General features: G+C 37.0%; 1 protein-coding gene across 2 annotated transcripts in view; it reads right to left on the reverse strand.

Moving 5' to 3' along the window:
* The window catches only part of LOC124405115 (homeobox protein homothorax), a 287,444-nt gene that overhangs the window by 266,656 nt on the left and 1,505 nt on the right, over positions 1-19,283 (reverse strand). For both annotated transcript variants that reach the window (XM_046879750.1, XM_046879749.1), the window contains exons 2-3: positions 13,045-13,301; positions 6,558-6,699 (exon numbers count right to left, since the gene is read on the reverse strand). In XM_046879750.1, the coding sequence (XP_046735706.1) occupies positions 6,558-6,699; positions 13,045-13,301 (399 nt within the window). The remainder of the gene's footprint in view (positions 1-6,557; positions 6,700-13,044; positions 13,302-19,283) is intronic.

Consider the following 19,283-nt stretch of genomic DNA (forward strand, 5'->3'; position numbering starts at 1 on the left):
ATTCTACGTTGAAAATAGCATATTTTTTATCATGTCTGATGCTTCGGATTTCTGTAAAATACATAAATAAACTAATTTAACTAATTTCGTGTCAGGTTTTTACAAATAGTTTCAACAACCTATTGACATAAAATTTTCGCGCGATATCGAGACTTGCCATTCTCGAATGCGTATGTATAGGTATTCTGTGTCCCGATAGGTATATGTGTAATAAGAGGGCTGTGTGCATAAACTGTACACCTGGGTTAGAGGGTACGGCTGTCCAACACAAGCGGTGAGTAGGTAAAAGAGAATTACGGTTCCTGAACGACACGCCAACGACGCCAACGACGCCAACAACGACGACGACGACGACGACGACGACGTTGACCTGAAAACTCGGTGCAGGAGGAACGCGGCGGAATTTAAAACAGTGAGAATATTTTGTGCCTCAAACGATATATATCCGTAGGTATATATTGCAAGATCAGGTTAGAGAGAAGGAATTGTTTCGAAATTTGTAATCGAGATGAATTGTTTGACGATAAATATATTTTTGTTTCCTGCAACAGCTGCCTGCCGGTTGATGATCGTTAAATGGGTAAAAATGCATCATGAAAACAAAGGTGTTGTAATATTATCCTCTAAAAGTGTGATTAAAAAGGTGGTTGTTTTTTTTTCCAAAAGAAATATCTGTACTAAAATATTTAATACTGTTTTTGACAGAAGCTACTGTTGTCTTGAAGTCCCCTTAATTCCATGATTATAAATTCAGATTTTTTATACACATCTGTTTACCTATATAAATTCATCATTAAAAGTATTCTCAAGTTTTATATATACTTTTCAATATAGTTATAATTATTTCCCGCCACCTGCTATCAAGTAATACTTCATTGCAGTTCCGTTTCCATGCACCCAAGAAGCACATCACGCAGTATCCTATAGAGGCTGTAAGACCCGAACTTACACTACTTCAGAAGCTACGAGTAACACAACAGAGAGACGCTGCCTTTTCGCAGGCAAATCAATCGCGCTGCAATAATATAACCGAAACTACAGCAGCAAGAAGGGCCCGCGCGCGTTGAAAAAGAAGAAAAAAAAAAAAAAAGGGCACGAGTAAAAAATAGGAGCGAAAAAAAAAACAAACAGGACAAAAAAAAAAAAAAACCAAGGAAAGAAAGAAACTGCAACGAATAGAAAGCAAAAAGACGCGCAACAATGCCCCGCGCGCACCACCGACCCAGTGGGCCCCGATCAGCGATGCTGCGGCAGGCGAACCATGCAGCCTTGGCTGGCTGCGTCAGCCAACAACCCGACGGACCCAGCGGGGTACTTTGTACCCGTCGTCCTGCACCGGCACTGCATAGCAGCGGGTCGGGTCGAGAAAAAGAGAGAGAGAGCGAGATATGGTCGAGGCATGATGGGGATAATGGCTGGCCCATTGAATAGATCAATTTACAATGGCACAAAATGAGCAGCAGCAGCAGCAGCAGCAGCAACAGCAGGACCGTTCTGCCCCCCTCCGTCCCTCGAGCCACCGTCGCGCATGCGTGCCTCACAAGGTACCCCCACCCCAGCGTTGTCTCTCGTCTTTCTTCTTTCTCCGTCTATATTTTTGTATTTTTATTTCTTTCTTTTCCTTGCCTCTCCTCTATAACTGTGTTGTATGCAGATGCACGTACGAACACACGTGGATATTCACCCGAAGTGTACACGAGCAGGGACCGCATGGCCGATGAGAGAGAGAGAGAGAGAGAGAGGTCGAAGGTAAGGAGCCCCGGATCAGATCCGATGCACGAATCGTGTGTACGACGATTCACAAGCGACTGCACCGGGCCGTAATAGCGCGTAATAAGCCGCATCAGGCCCAGCTCATCGTCAGCGTGTGCCTCGACTACGTCGGGCCCAAAGTTGTAGGATAGAAGGGGGGAGGGGAGGGTGGTCTGATCGTCTCCGAATGCATGGCGAGGGAGCCTCGCGCTATTAAACCGCGTTTCTAAATCGCGTTGACCGATCGAAACGGGCTTCCGACGAATCGGTCGAAGAGAGGATCGGCGGGCTCATCGGGCCCCTCGAACTGAGTCGCTTCGCGTCGCGTCTGTCCCGTCGTCACCTGCTCATCCCCGACGCGTCCGCGTCGAAACCGGGCCTCGTCAGACCCTATCTGACGTATATATGTTTGTATTTAGTAGTAGAAGTTGAATGCTGCAGTGTTGGTATAAATTCAACAATAACGAAATATATCGTCACGTTGGTACACCGGCTAGCGGCTGTAAGAGAGCGACGATCAGCGATATGATAAAAAGCGTAACTGACCTACGCCTATAACTTATACCTACTCTAGTTGTATCCCGTACCTGTTCGATTCAAGTAAATGATTTATACCGAAGACTATTCGTTGCTAGATATAAATGTGGTATACAGTTTGATACAAGTTTGATAATTAATCATTTAAACTTGTCACGTGGAAAAGGGTTAAATATATTTCATTTTAAACGACATTTAGATGTGAACTTAATCAATGCGAGAATTTATTTCATCCTGTGATTCAATTACTTATATATACTTGCCAATATTATACTTGTTAATACAATTGTCTGCACGGATTAACAAACACCAACAAAGGAGTAACAAAGTACCAACTCACTGAACCTAAATTTTCTAATTCCCGTTAAAAAAGACCAACTTTCATTGTCTGCCTAGATAATTATACAAAGACATTTCTCGGTGGGTAATGCAGGCAGGCAGGCAGGCAGGCAGGCAGGCAGGTAAATGTATGTATACCAACGTAAAAACGAAATCTCTCGTTATCCGTACCACGTGATCATGGATCGCATTCCGTGGCGGTGTTTCACGCATATAGAGGGTGGAGGTCTTATCGTTATCTCAAGCTAGCGCGAGTACTGCTCTCGATGTTCGGCTACCGTGTTACTCGCTGCTGTCTACCGCACCTCTGGATGAACGAATTCACTCTATAACCTTAGGTACCAACGTACATACCGGATTCGACGGAAAGATGAAAGCTATAGCGTTATAGATACAGTAATGCGCAAGACTACTCTTCTCTCAGCGAATCAACTATACCGGAAGGATTGTAAGGAGGTGAATTAGGGAGGTATGTATATACATGTATAGGTGTAATGCTAGACTATATACGGTCTATGCCCGCCTATTCCGTGACTTTAGAAGCCCGCGCAAGCTGTAAAAATAAACGCTCGTCGATCGATATATCCATCCGTCGTCGTTGCACGAGAGAACTCGAACCGCTACCAACGAACCAACGAACCAACGAACCAACCAACCAACCAAGCAACCAAGCAACCAATCCGACTGACACCACATACGCGGCCGCATAGGATGTGATAAAAGTTAGAACCCGAACGATTCACGTTTAGTTTAGTGCTTGTCGAGTGTAGCAAGCAGAAAGCCAAAAGCATCGTTTATCTACGATATTAAGCGACGACGATGATCCTAAGGTCTCAGATGCGTTCGCCACCACAACTCGATCCCTTTTTGTTGCATTTCTATAATATAAATTTCGATATACACGTCTATATGCAATAACAATGATATTCTAAGGACGGCCATATCACTGTCCGCCCTTGACTTCCTTCCACCAACCATCAACAGACAATTGCATGTTTACTAGTAATTGTAAATCGATAATAACGACGTGGTCGTTAGTGTAGGTTCCTGTGACTTGGAATACCTCCCCCCCCCCCCCCCTCCCCACACCCCAGCTCACAATCATAGACTGTACAGTGAACAATGGCAGCTGCAGTCGAGGAATCGCGGATTTTTCAATGTTCGAAATCATGATGGTCATTTGTTCATCCGTTCATTGTCAGTCGGATCGAAATATCTATCTTTTATCTAACAAAAAGATCTTGATCGCCTGGAATAAGTTTTTTTAAGATAAAAAAAATAAAATAAAGATGCATGAAGTTAGCGATATAAAAATTTCTACGAAAAATGTAGGAATCAATTCCAAACTGGCTATAATTTTTATCATATAAATAGTGAGAATAATTTTTACAACGAATTAAAAAAAATTTTATCCCAAATTTACATCGAAATTCTTTCAATTTTCACAATGATACGTGATACAGTTTGGCTGCAGTTACGCAGTAAATGATTTTTATAAAATTCATGGTCCAACATTATACCTTCATATTATATGTATATACGCGTGTATAGAAGTGCAGCAAAGCCTCTATGCTAACAAATCGATCGTGGAAACAAAATAATCGTCACGAGCGCACCAGGCGAGCAATTATATTCGTAAACAATTAGATATCTGTACATACACATTGCAGTGCATGATTCGTTTAGCGTTCGTTTGAGATAAGCAGCTCGCGTGCTAATAATAGGTACTTTTTATGTATATATACCTAAATGCTGGTGGATAATTGATCGTTGCAGGCAACGAGTGCGAGAAAATACCTTGGCGACTATTAAACACCGCTGATAGTAATTCCTAATTAATAAAATCGAACAAGAATAGCGCAAATTTGAACAAAAAGTGTGCAAGAAGAAAAAAAAAATATATATATATATACAATATATAAAGCACTTTTCAATGAATTTCCTCTCTCTTTCTTATTCCTACATCGAAGGGCTCGTTGCGCAGAGCGATTCTACATCTATAAGGCTGCGTGAAAAGTCAGTGGTGAGAAATGGAAAACATTCCGTCGCGTCTGAGGATTTCGAGAGGGAAGGAAGAGGAGGGCGGGAATCGAAGCAAGGTATGTAGTACGACTACCGATACTACCGACTAGCCATAGGTACCCTACATAACATAGCCAAGCCTCGCTGCTTGTGGGTCCCGAGAGCCAGAATTCATGTGTTTTTAAACCCCAAATCGTTCGGCTCAGGTTTCCTGCGTGCCCTTGGGGAATACCTACTTCGGGACCGCCGCTCGATCCCGAAGAAACATCTTCTACTCGGCTGCACCCCACTCAACCAACCATCGAGGCGAAGGATATATAAGTATAGAAGAGACGGATGCCTAGTCTCGGAGAAGATGTGTAATAGCCTGTATATACGTATATATAAAGGAGACACCCCCGAGAAAGACGGGGGGAGGGAAAAAGAAATCAAATTCTTTCGTCATTTTTATTTTTCTCTTTTTCTCTTTATCTTCACTATTTACACGCATCAAATATTCGAGAATCTAAAGACTCGGTTATTACCGAGTCACGTGCCAAATCGACTTCATGTATGGTAGATAGTTATTACTTTATAAACTATAATTAGCAGAGACGGTGTTGAAATACGGATTTCGAAAAGAACCGAAGGCGACAAATTTCGAATTCTTTCATGACAAAACTTTGAGCAAAGAAATTGAATCATTGAAATTCCGAATTTTTGTCTTGGCAAAATCCTATCAGTTTCATCTTTCTGTGCTTTGGATTTCGATATTTTAACATTCGTAATCCTGATCATTCCGATTTTCGGTTTATCTGATTTCATTCTGATTCATCTCTAATTCAAGTCTCACCGCAAAACGATTAAAAATTAGAAGCTTCGGTACTCTTAAAATTCGTAACTTCAACCCCCGCCCCCATAATCAACACCATAAATTATCAGAATTGAACAAAATGAACTTAAAATTGTCTTAACTTGACCTAACTTACATATCACAATACTAATCGTAAGAATCTACTAAAACTGCAATATTATACCCAAATAAAATTCAACCTAAATCCCAACCCAACCCAACCCAACCCAACCAATAAAGTATAACAATTATATACCATATAGAAATGATGTGTAATAAATCGTTAAAAATTATTTAACCAAAAGGAATGTATAAAGAAAATAGAGGGATGGGCATAAAATTCTAGGTCAAAATTGACTCTCGACTTCTGCCCTGCATTGAAACTGCAGGCAAGAAGTTTGAGGATGCTGCCAAGCATCAGCAGCATCGGCATCGGCATCGACAGCACCATGGGAAGGAGAGCAGGTAGAGGTTTGGAAAACGAAAGGGAATTCTCGAACGCTGTCAGCGGAGGTTTGGGATCAGCCGGCAAAGTCCCGGACGGAGATCCGAGACGCACGCGAACCGATTCGAGTGTAACCAGATTCTCCGCCATTAGTTACGGACGGACTAGGCGTGCCATGCCTCCACGTTTCGGTCTATATACCTACCTATGTGTATATAGATATATATATATACATAGATACATATATATATATATATACTAGATATACATAGATATAATACGCACTTTAAGGTTTCGTCGTGTATAAACTCATAAATGAAATGGAATATCGATGTTTCGCATGAATATTGAAGATAATTTTATAATCTGTTGACACGTCGAAAATGCAAAATGAGTATTATTGTTATTACTATCAATATATTAATTATCAATCTTGTCGAATAGCCGGGGCTGCGCTGAATAATGAGAAGATTCGGCGTTTTCGTGTGATTCCAATGAAAATTAGCTGCTTACACGCAGTTATATCATGTTGTATACATTAGGATATATATATATACATGGTTAAGTGAGAGGAGAGGCGGAGAGGCGGAGAGAGAAAGAGATAGACTAAAATCCACACAACTCACTCACCTGTTTGGAGAACACGGCAATGTCCTCGTTGAAACTTTCGGAGGAACACACGTCGCCACCAGCAACACCAGGTTCTCGCGGCGTGCACGTCGCGAGTTCACATTTTTCGAATATTAATGCCAGGAGCGGGAACAACGGGTGTCTGTAAAACGGGAAAGAGAGACAAAAGATAATTACGTGTGTATCAGAATTATTCTCGTAGTTGATTGGTTGTATAAATGCTGGAAAAATATGCAATAATAATTTGGACGATATTATCTTGCCATAGTGAAAACTCGGCAAATAGATAGATATACAAATAGCAGAAATTAATAGAAACTAGTTCCTTGCCTATGGCATTTATTGTACATGAAAAAAGTCCTCGAGATAAAATTTTCGATTATTTTTGATTGAGGTTAACAATTCGAAACATCGAATTGATGAAACATTCATCATAAACGTTTACGTTTAGCTATATGTTATATGTATATGTATATATATATATATATATATAGTATATGTACATGGTAGGTAATAATGATAATAATAATAATAAGTGTGTAACACGGCAAGTACATGTAAATATATAAGTAGTTGAGTACATAACACATAGTAACGTAGCGCCTTATCAGTGCCCGTTAAATAAACTACAATTTATCGTCTATTTCAGCACGGATAATATTTTACTATAAATAAAGTCGTACAGGTATATATACTCGCGTGTGTGTATACATATATGTAAGCTGCATTGAAATAAAACGTATGCAAGTGATGTTTATTTGTTTATTTTATTATTGCATTTTTTCCTCTGCTTGGAAAAAGGGATCTATTTGAACTCTCGGATTTACCTACACACATGATATTATCATTGACGTATATTACAGATACGATCTTTGTGAGAAAAGACACACAATCGTACGACAAGTGGAAATTTTAATTTACATGTACATACACACGAGCCTGTCTGTATTGACAAAAAACGAGTGTGCGTGCAGGTGGCATTATTTTTTGGGAAAAGCATTAAACGATACTTTGTAGACTTATTGTTAGTATATGTATATGTATATGTATATATGAAATACCACGTATAATTATATAGACGTGTTATGATTGAGACGGTGCTGGTGATAAAATAGAATAAAAGTGTGACAGAGAGAGAGAGAGACAGAGAGAGAAGAAATAGATTTTGATCGACAATTGAATCGATCAACGAAGAATAAACCCAAATAATTACACCCACGCACGTATATATATATATAGTATATAAGCGCAGACAAAGATACGATTATATTCGAGCTGCAGGCGTCGCGTCGCCTGTTCAACGCGTTGCTTTTGGCTAACGAAGCCGCTTTCCGTCGGACGCCGAGCGTCGCTTGCGATGCAAGTTAAATTGCCGTTTCTGCTCACGATCAGACTCATCGCCTCTCCAGCGCCAGTAAGAAGTTATACTTAAAGAGACTTGAGAGCGATTATGTTATTGTTACTTGATGTAAACAAACATCAACGATTTTTATTTCGCAAAAATATAAAAACACAGAAATCATCCCGAGGCCCAAAAATCACCTAAACATCGTACGAGAAAATCTAGTAATTAGTAATAGTAAAAAACTAATCGAGGTTGTGAAAAAAAACAAACGCGTGTTTCTGCAAAGAGGAATCGCTTCTGTGTGCCATTGCATACGGTTCGAACAAACCGTCGAGAAGGTCTATATTGAGAAGGGAACCAACAACCCCGCAGGGTTAAAGAAATCTCCGGCTGCAGTGCCGCATGTGCATGCTGCAAGGAGATGTGTGCGCATAGTAGCCATGCTGCTGCAGTCGCGGACCTAAAACGATTCGGAACGAATTCCGACAAATTGCCGGTGAAACGCAGCCGCCGGCTGCGCGGAAACTGCAGCGCAGCGCAGCACGCTTCGCTTCAAATACAACATATTTCACGATATCAATATTATATATATATATATATATATATATATATATATATATATATATAACGTTCATTCGTAAGGTAAGTAACAAACAACGAAGTAAATTTACTAGAAAAAAAAAAAAAAAAAAAATAAAAATACTCGTCGTTTGTATATTAACGAAAAACTAGTGAAAATTTTTGGTTTTGCCGAGGAAAATATGAAGCTTCAACAACGTTCGAGAACGAGATGAAGAATAAGAAAAAGAAACGTGGAAACTTGAGAGAGTAGAAGTAAAAAAAAAACAAAACAAAAAAACAATAAAAAAAACAACAACAGATTCTTTCCAACGATCTGTTATAAGAAGACGAATAAGACACGGTTAGAGATCGTCACTCGAGCGTCACCGCGCGGCATTGCATCGCCAACGACGTGATCTATCTGACATCCGTGACGTAAGCAAGTATTTCGAGGTCATTTCATCGTTCGAAAAGCGAGGTACGCAAGATACGCGTTATACATATAGGTCTGCGATATGTTCCGTCCAGCAATAATTTACACGCGTGTGTTTAGAATATTAGCGAACAGAGAGAAAGATAGAAAGAGAGAGAGAGAGAGAGAGAAGGGAGCGCAAGAGAAACAAATATTTGGATATAAAATATATATATATATATATATATATATATATATACCTACATCTAAAATATTATATTCCAAATTGAATATATGAATATATATATATATATGTATATATATATATATATATGTATGTATAAGCCTGGAAGCTATATTTATACACGGAAGCGAATATTTTATCTACGTATAAGATATATTGGCTATAACTATATAATAGGTAGAGATTTAAGGAGATAGACGACCGAGTTGAAATCCGTTAAGATTACTCACTGCATCGATTAATTTGTGAAACGACGATTAATTAACAGTATTCATCACAGGTGATATTCACATTATACATATAGTAGATAAGTATATCAAGTGTCTCATTTATGCAAATCAAATTGCCAACATTTTAACGGTGATGTTCGAGTTTCAATATTATCTGCACAGTTATAATAATCGTTGTGTTTTATAAAAACGCAGAATTTTATCCTTTTCCAAAAGTTGTATATTTATATATATATATATATATATATATATATATAAAAATTACAATTTTCTTCTGCAACAAATCGCACAATCTCTCCCCTTCTTAGCCCGACAACAATTCAATAAACCGCGATATAACGTACATATGAAGAAAAAGTAATCGGTGAATATAAAGATATTGACATAATGGATAAGATGAACGACGTGAATAGGTGCGAATCCGCGTGCGGTTTTCGCGTAACGCCGTGTATTAACGTTGAAGAGTGGCGAGGGGGGAGGGGGGAGGGGGGGGGAGGGGGGTCAGGTGACGAGTGACAGGTGAACGAGGTGACGGTATGACACCGCAGAGATAATCATATGATTGCAGGTTGATTGGGGGAATGCCTCAGCGCTCTGCTCACTGCGGTTTGTGGTTTCCGTAACTGCACTGCACGGGTGCAGTATGTCCTCCACCCTCCTCCTCCCCCCCCCCCCCATTCAGGCGAACCACCTAGCACTCACTTAAACGCGGGCAAACCATTGTCGAGTTGTAGTTATAATAGTAATAATAGTGACAGTATAATAACGACGACGACGACGATGATCAAAGCTCATATTTTCGAGGCGAAGATAAAAATAAAAAAAAATAAAATAAAAATAAAAATGTCTGATCGTAAGAAGAGAAAAAATAAGGCTCTCGATATTGATCAGTGATTTAATGAATGAAATAGAACACATGTCGGTTACAAAGTGAAAACAAAAAGAAAGAACATAATGATAATAATAATTTGAGAAAAGAAGAACTTAAATAAAATGTATCTAATTATTTAATAACATTTATTGTTTTATTACTTGGTGTGAAGATACTACATCGTTAGCCAGATTTCGTTTCAAATTGTATTTGGGTACAAATTTATTGTTTGCTCTACATTACAACTTGCGTTTCCGTTCTTTCCTTTCGGTGTGAAAATAATTCCAATTTTTTATTTTTATTTTTGTTGCCCCCTAAGTGTTTAAAAATGATCGAAAGACAAGAGGAAGAAAACGAATAGATAGAAATATATTTTTTCGACGAAATGTCTTATCTATATAGCTATTCGAATATATCCGCAACTAAATGTAGATATATATATATATATATATTCTAATTTTATAACTATCCAAATAAATGATTGAATTTTAATATGAATTAATTATGTATATTTGACGTGTTAACGCGATTTTACCGCATACAAAGTAAGCTTATCTTAAACCGCATATATGAAAGAAGCAGAAATAATATGTGAGAGAAACAAGAAAATCAAAAAAAATCCTGAACATGATATATTTTAGTTAGGAGATTTAATAATGAGAAATTAATTTTAATATAAAAATTAATAATCTGATAATAATTTATTAAATGAGTTTTACGGCGCAAATGAATGCGGAAGAATATGCGTTATCATTATCAATGATGAAAAGTCCCATCGTTTAAAATACGCGACAGATGCATCATGCTCGGCTAAATATTACGGTGGCTGAGGTATGATGAGGAGTCTCCTCCTCTCTCTCAACTAGCTTAAGCGCGTTTATTGCCCTCCTCCTCCCTAATACCAGTCTTCCAAGATAATAAGAATCACAGGCTTGCCGCAGCAGAGGCAAAAAGGATAGAAAAAGAAGAGAGAAAGCCGTGTCAAAAATTACAGGGTGTCCAAATAACGCCCAGGCTTCCGACTTCAGAAAATTGAAATGCCAACGTTTCGTCTAAAAATCTATTCGCCATCAGATGCAATCATCATCAATTCTCACACAATTTAGTTGCATATAAATTTATATTAAACATTCAGGCAAGTCCAATAATGTGCTTCTCCCTCCTCTTTTACTTCTTTACTTCTTTTACCCCTTCCAACAGGACCGTTACGCGAAAAAATTTGATACATAATTTGAATGAATTATATTTTTCATGTTTGTCACAATAATTTTCATTCCTTTTTCTGAAAGATTTATACTTAGATACGTTGTATTACAGATTAATTCAACAATTATTATCGTAATTATACAATGACTGCAAGCCGAGAAATTATCCAGAAATGAAATACCGCTTCGTTATAGGATTAAGCTAATCAATGAATTTCATTGATATGGTTGCGCGGAAAATTAACGAGCGAATAATATCCTCTCACCATAGTATTCGTACACACATATATATTGACAAGTGATCGCAATGTTAATTAACATGATTTAATTTCTATCCTTGTCCTCTATCCTATTTTGACTTTTCAATTTTTTCCTTCTCACTCACATCATTCCATAGTTTTCTTCTTGGTTTATGGTTATTATTTAACTATAGAAGGTATAAATGTATAAAACGTTGCACTGCCATCATGCGTGGGCAGCGACGCATGTCCGTGTCCGCCATTATTTCCTTCATCGCGAGCTCCGCAAGCAGCGTGCGCGAGAGCTTAAAGGTACTACATGTACGTATGTGTACATATGTATTATATATATATATATGTAGTACACATATATATCGTATATTTAGGTAAATAAAGTGTATATATGTGTAGAGACACGCGATAATGGATGCGAAAAATACGAAGAAGAAGAAGAAGAAGAAGAAACAGAATTAGAAGGAAGTACACACCGTGAAAAAAGTTTCAGGTAAATTATGTGTGGGTAGATTTAGAAGTCTATATATATATATAACCGGCTCGTGGAAAATTTCTGTAACTATTGCAAATATATTCTTCTCAAGCTCATAAAAATTCACACGTTAATGTCACTGCGAATAAGAAAATTTTCGCCAACTTCACACGACTTGGTGCAAAATAAAATGTTGCAGAAATTTTCGTATCGAATGAAATTGTATCAGACTATAGCTGCGAATATTCGTCAAATCAAAGCTTGTAAAATGTCGCACAAAGTGTACACTCGAAACAGTTCAAGAGTGTAAAAGAAACGAAGTTAGTAGATTTACATATAATATAAATATATCTAGATATGTATTAGGTTGTTCCGGAAGAAAATAATTTGCGATTTTCCACCACATCATCATCGCCTAAAAAGTTCGTCTAAATTGAAAGAAAGTAGTCAATTTTTCACATAAATGAATTCTTTTCAAATCTGTAAAGTATCGTGAATAACAATTTGACAAGAAGACTCACGCATGAAATATCAAGTCTCCGGTTGATGTGTAAGAAGCGAATTATAACGATCTTTTTCATTATTAATTCAAGCTCAAAAAATAGTTATAATTTTTATATAAACTTTTAACTCAGGATAATTCAAGTGAGAGAAACCTGAAAAATCAAATCAAACAAGCGCAATATTCCAACTTTCCAATGGGTGCCAGGGTTGATAATCGTAAATTATTATTATCTAAAACACTTTAATATTACGTGTAAATACATAAATAAAAAATTCTGCACCTCAAGAGGAAGAAAAAAAAACGAATAACTAGATTGAATCTATCTCTAGGTACGTATTGAGTGTATGAGATCGACGATAACTTGTTTGAAAATTGTTTAATTGCTTACCCGTAAATGGCGTCCTTGTCGCGTTTATGGACGTCGGGTACAGCCGAGGCCGCAGCGGCTGCCGCCGCCGCCAAGACGTGCTGCGGGGGTTGGGGCGGTGGAGGTGGGTACTGGGGGTGTGCGGGTCCCATTCCCCCGAGGTGGGGACTGTGGTGGAGGCCCGGAACCCCCCGGGCACTACCATGGGGGTCGTAGAGCCCTCCACCCCCGCCCCCGCCGCCTTCCAGGTATCCACCGTGCAGCCCGCCGTCGTCGTACTGAAAAACACAAGTCGAAAACGTCAGCCACGATATTATAAAAATAGGCGCATGAGAGCAGTGAAAAACAAAGATGGCCGATTGATAATGGACGTACGACGTACGACGAAACTATATCGAAACGCACAGAGAACAGTCCGAGTAAATAAAATCGAAAGTACCTACGCAGGTACTTTTCCGATTCCATATTCTAACTTTTCTATTTTTCGCTTCTTCGTAGGTAAGTCGAATTTCGAAATATTTAAACGTTAGAAATTTAATGCAATGTTTTGGGATGTTTCTATTATTTTCACACCCATCCTGATAGTATATATATACATTGCGTGAAAATTCTACTTTCGAAATTCCATCCAATTTAGATAGAAAAACCAACAGTAACAACAAAACTCGTATAAAGTATAATGTAACGTAGTAAATAAAATCAGGCTGTGAAATTTATAACTTTATTGTAATGATTGATCTTTATTTACCAACTTTATAGGATTACCCTAAGATTAAGTAACTATAACAAACTCAGATTCATTAACTTCAACTTCTTAAGTTATTCTAACGGTGTAAAATAGTAATTTTAGTTTCAACCTTTCGATTATATACGTTAACGTAACTAATTTCAGCCTCGTTTATATTATACATATTTCTATGTTATAAAATGACCTGTAAACTTCCGGCACGCGAACGTCGATTTAGACGTCGAGTATGTTATATATATAACGTATGTGTTAGTTCAGGAAAGAAAAAGGATCGTATATTTTTGGGTTAGTCCTGAGCGTCCACGCGATATTAAGTGTTTAATAAAGTCGGGTGTAGAGTTGTAAAATTACCGAATTGAATTACGCCCGTTTCGACGCAATTATTAATACGACATAGGTAGGTACACGTAGGCTGGTTATGGGCTTCACACACCTTATTTATACGTACAAACGTGTACCTATTTCTGCTACCTGCCAAAGCGACGTGAAGAAATCTCGCTAATTTATCAAAACAACCACGCCAACTATTTTACACACACCCACAAACTTTACGTAGATATATAATATTGCAGGTTCATCCTTCTTTCGTCTCCGCATCTTCTACAGAGATTAATAACCCATTTCCCATTAGATTGAATAAAGTATTCAAACTTGAAAATAAAAATAACTTGATGGCACGCGTGTATAAACTTATTAACATAATACATAGTTCAAATAATCATACGCAGTAAATCCTCCTCAACGTCGAAATTCCCATTTTGGTAAATAGTTATAATATAATTTTACGAAATTAACACACATACGCACACACAGGCATGTATCAGAGGAATATCAAGACGCGAAACATATACACGGAATGACAGGATGGTAAAATAAAATATATCTAATCATTGAATAAAAAGATGTCGCTTTAATTGGCAAAGATAGATACGTAAAATAATTTGTAACGACAGAGACTGAAATAACCAACAGAGGAATCATAAAGTATAAAAAAAAAAACATACACCTCGTCAAAAAGACACAAATTCTTTAATTCGAATCGTTCGAATTTCATACTCGAACGATTGGATAGATTCAATTTTCAATTAAAGATTGAAACGGACAAAGATTAATTCCAATTATAGAATCAGTAGTGCGAGATATATGTAGTGCGTGAATGATGTAGAAATCTGGAAACGTTCGCACAAGTTGTTGAAATTTTAATAATAGTTGCGTTTATAACTTTATAGCATTTATTATTACCTCTAAATCGGACTAAACGACGCGTTTAATTAAGAAATCACGTATCTTCCGGGTCACCGTCTCTTTCCAGGACTTTATTTGCCACGTGCAGACGACGCGACGTTGGGTTTCACGATCCGGCAACCATTTCAAAAATAGATTCATGAATGGTGTTGAAAATAAATCAGAATTCCCGCGTAATGCCTGTTCGATTTTCCATCGTTTCCTTTTATAATTACCACAGATATTGTCTCAGATCTAAAGTTATTACAGATGCTTTTCTTCGACAATTATTTCGCGTATAAACTCGAGATTCTACTTCGTTCCTTCTTCGCTCGTTTCTATTTTCATATTCTCATACAGTCGACGATTGCTTCTTTAACCGCAACAATACAGCTGTTTATTGTAATAATTATAGAACAATGTTATCGACTTGTGTTGAAATTTTATTATACGACTGTATAATATACCTGTAATAGCTTTATCTGATACAGAGAATTTGTTCTGCTAATTTTTGCCAACAAATTCGTACCGGAGTGCAATATACATATAGATTCTAATCATGCGGATGTACAGAATCCAGTTTTTAGACATACATATATATATATATATATATATAACGAATCAGCGTTATAACTCTAAACCAGACGGGATCAAGCAACTCGTTATTGAAATTTATCGTATTCGATTCTATTTTCTTTTCTTTTTTTATATATATCCGCACCTGGATATAAATTAAAAATAAAAAAGAAAGCCACCCGAGAATAATTCTTCGTTTCGTATAAGCCTGGGATCAATATTCGAAACGAGTACTGGACTTTGATAATAATAGAAATAATAGTGAAAATAACGCACGGCTGAATATATGAAAAATAAAATTAAACGATTGTGTCAAAGATATATTATATATATATATATATATATATATATACATAAGAATTACATGCAATATTATAGCGCAAAATTGTAAAAGGAATATTAGAAAATTTGCACAGAGAAAACTATATTCCATGTTATATTATATTAGATTCTTCACCCTTTCGTTTTAAATTTCGGTATCGAGGAACAACGAACGAACAATAAGTAGAAAAAGATAAAACGGACGGATAAGAAGAAGAAGAAGAAGAAGAAGAAGAAGAAGAAGAAGAATAAAGAAAGAAAAATCACGGGAATACGAGAGAAGCTGGAAAAGATGCGAATTCCGTATTCCGTTGAAAAACCATGGCTAATAATTCACGGAACGACCTCTATGAAGATATCACTCGTGCAGCTGAGCGGAATATTTTAACGTGCGTACATAATACCTACCCATACGAATATGTGTGTTATACGTCCGATTGAGGAGACATTGCTCTTTCTCTCTTTCTCTCCTTCTCCCTCTCTCCCCCACTCCGGCGCTATTTCTCTTTATGCACGTCCGAGAAGAAGAAGAAGAAGAAGAAGAAGAAGGAGAAGGAGAATCGGTATTGAGTTAAACCGATCCTTCCTCGTATTGTACTAACATATACATATACAAATTATACATATAATATAGATATATATACACACAGGCGAGGCATAATGCGAAGACTGGGACACGAGCGGCATTTGTAATTACAAATTACACCTCAATTCCGTCCTAATTTATAATTAGTTAATGATTGGTAATACGTTACCCGAAGATAAACTAACTTATCATATAATTGCATCGATATATTATTTTTACGGCTAGGAATCGAGCTTCTTCGATCGCACTATACGTTTTGAACGTGCGTTCTCATATATACCTATACGTTGACAGAGGTTTGTCGTGTTTATTGTATTCGTTAAAGGTGCTTCTGTACCTCTATAAAATCCCCGCGCATTTCGCACGCCGTGTTTGAAAGGAGACAAACAAGAAAAAAAAAAACAAAAACATAAAAAAAAAAAAAAAACACGCAACACAATTACAACTATTCAGTGCAGTAATATTTCAACGAAAAAGAAAGAAAAACATACAATTTTATCTCGAATTTTACATTATATGTAGATACGTGTTGAAAGTAAACTTTCTGACACAGTAAACTGTCTAAATGTCAACACTTTTTCACGATTCGTCTGAATTCAATTATTATGCATATATACATACTTGTTTTTTTTTTTTTTTTTGAGGTAAGTATAGCTTTTGTACGATCATCGTATTTGCGTAAAATTTCAACACAATCAAAAAATATATTTCAAGTTTCTGATATTTAATTCATCGGAATATTAAAAGAGAAAATATATATATATATATACGAGTATAATTTTAACGCAGTATGCATGTTTCACTATTCTTTAACAAGCTATCAAAGTGTCAAAACAATTCACAATATATACATATATATAAATACATGTAGGTATACAGATTCACACACGTTATGTACGCGTCATCGCGCGTTATAAAAACAGAAAGTTGAAATCGCGTCTCACCTAAATTTGAAGTGACCAATTTTTCGACTCCATATCTAATTCTCCGTGATTTGAATAATTTTCTAAAATTGACACATCCTATACGTCACACTGGATATTGTTATAAATTATTCTTTCTTTTTTCGCTCTTTTTTTTTTTACTTATAAATAACACGTTCTTCAACAGTTCAAACGTGACTGTATCCAAGCGGCGTTTCCTTCATCCAAGTATATAAATATAATCCATAATGCATAAATCTCGTCATGTATGCCTAATGCAAGACAATTATTCAGCTGTTTACATGCTTTTGTATTAGCAAATTCTCCAAAATCGATGCGATTCAGATTCACCATATCCTATACGAAACACAGCAAATACTTTCACACGCGATTCTTGACGAACATTGGAGCTAAAAATTCCGTGCACGTATCCACGGATTTCTCACCCTCTTGATCGTCATCATTATTATTATTATTATTATTTTTCAACATAAATATTGAGAACGAATTATCTCGCGCCTGTATTACATAAACGTTTGGATTCGTAATTTGTTTTTTTTTTTTTGTTTTTTTTGTTGTTGTTTCGATATACCGATTTTGTGAAACACAAAAAATGGAATAATTGTAAAAACGAATAATTATTTGTATAAATTCAATTAATTAAAATTACCAGTACCAATAAATAATAATTAAGAATAATATCAAAGCTTGAATTCTAATGATCTGACGCTTTTTTACTCTCTAGGGTTTAAATTCCAAAGTTCGCCTGTCAAAATTACCAAAAGAGTAAAATCGGGAGAAAGATGCGGTTGCCTTGATTTACGAGTTCCGGAATCTGCAGGACGTGTGTGTAACTGTAACGCAGGACGGATCCGTTTTTAGGTGCAGCAGACGAAACACCCGTCGGCAGGATGTAGAAGAGATGCGGCGGGTGACGAGCGACGGTTAAGTAGTCGGAAATTCTAAACCCCATTGAAATATCGCGATATTATCTTGATCAGAGATGCATTCCCTTTTACACAGAACAATTGTTTGTAAACAAAGGCTTTCGCGCATTTATACCTGCAATTGCTCAATTGTACCCGATAATTTTGAATTTAATACACCGTCGCACGGAATTCTGATTTGTATAATAAAAGATGCAAATCCATGAGTTTTTCCGCGCATAATATTGCAGAAACTTAATTCCGCCTTTTAATTCCTTGAAACCGATTTAAACATCCGATACACACACACAGAGGCGTGTACACAAATGTATATAAATATAAGCACAAGGGATCGCGTCACGCATCGAGAACTTACCGTTCCGTCGCTTAAAATCTGATACTTATTTCGATGTTAAATAATCCGTATCGACTCAAAGAGCAGAACCGAGGTCGCCGACTGTCACGCGGATCTTTTCACTGCCTTGGAAAATTACTGCTGACGTGTACAATTTAAAATATGCATTTAACGCGACTACGACGGTGGCGGTGGGAGAAGAATTGAAAAAATTGAAAATTTCGATCTCTGCATGAAAATCGGAAGGATTCGAGTAAATCGCGATCGAAATATTTACACCTTATATGCGTTATACGGCAGGTACAAGAGGCTGAAGTTAGCAGCCGGAATCAGCAGCCACCAAACGTATTAATTCTTATTCGAATAAACTAATGAAGTCCGAAAATCAAAATTTTATGAAACACTTTGAATTGCAAATTTTTGTACAAAATTATGAGGATAAAACTGAGCTGCATTTTTCTATTTACAGAAAGTTTGACACGTTTGACTGCGAACTCTTGACTCCTAGTTTCAGCTTCATACACGTTACCATCAACTATATTACAAATTGTTTAGCAAGACGACTTCCGCCGCTCAGTTTTCCTCGAATATTGTCTTACAG

Source organism: Diprion similis, chromosome 4 (genome assembly GCF_021155765.1).
Source record: "Diprion similis isolate iyDipSimi1 chromosome 4, iyDipSimi1.1, whole genome shotgun sequence".
In the NCBI taxonomy this organism is placed as follows: Eukaryota; Metazoa; Arthropoda; class Insecta; order Hymenoptera; family Diprionidae; genus Diprion; species Diprion similis.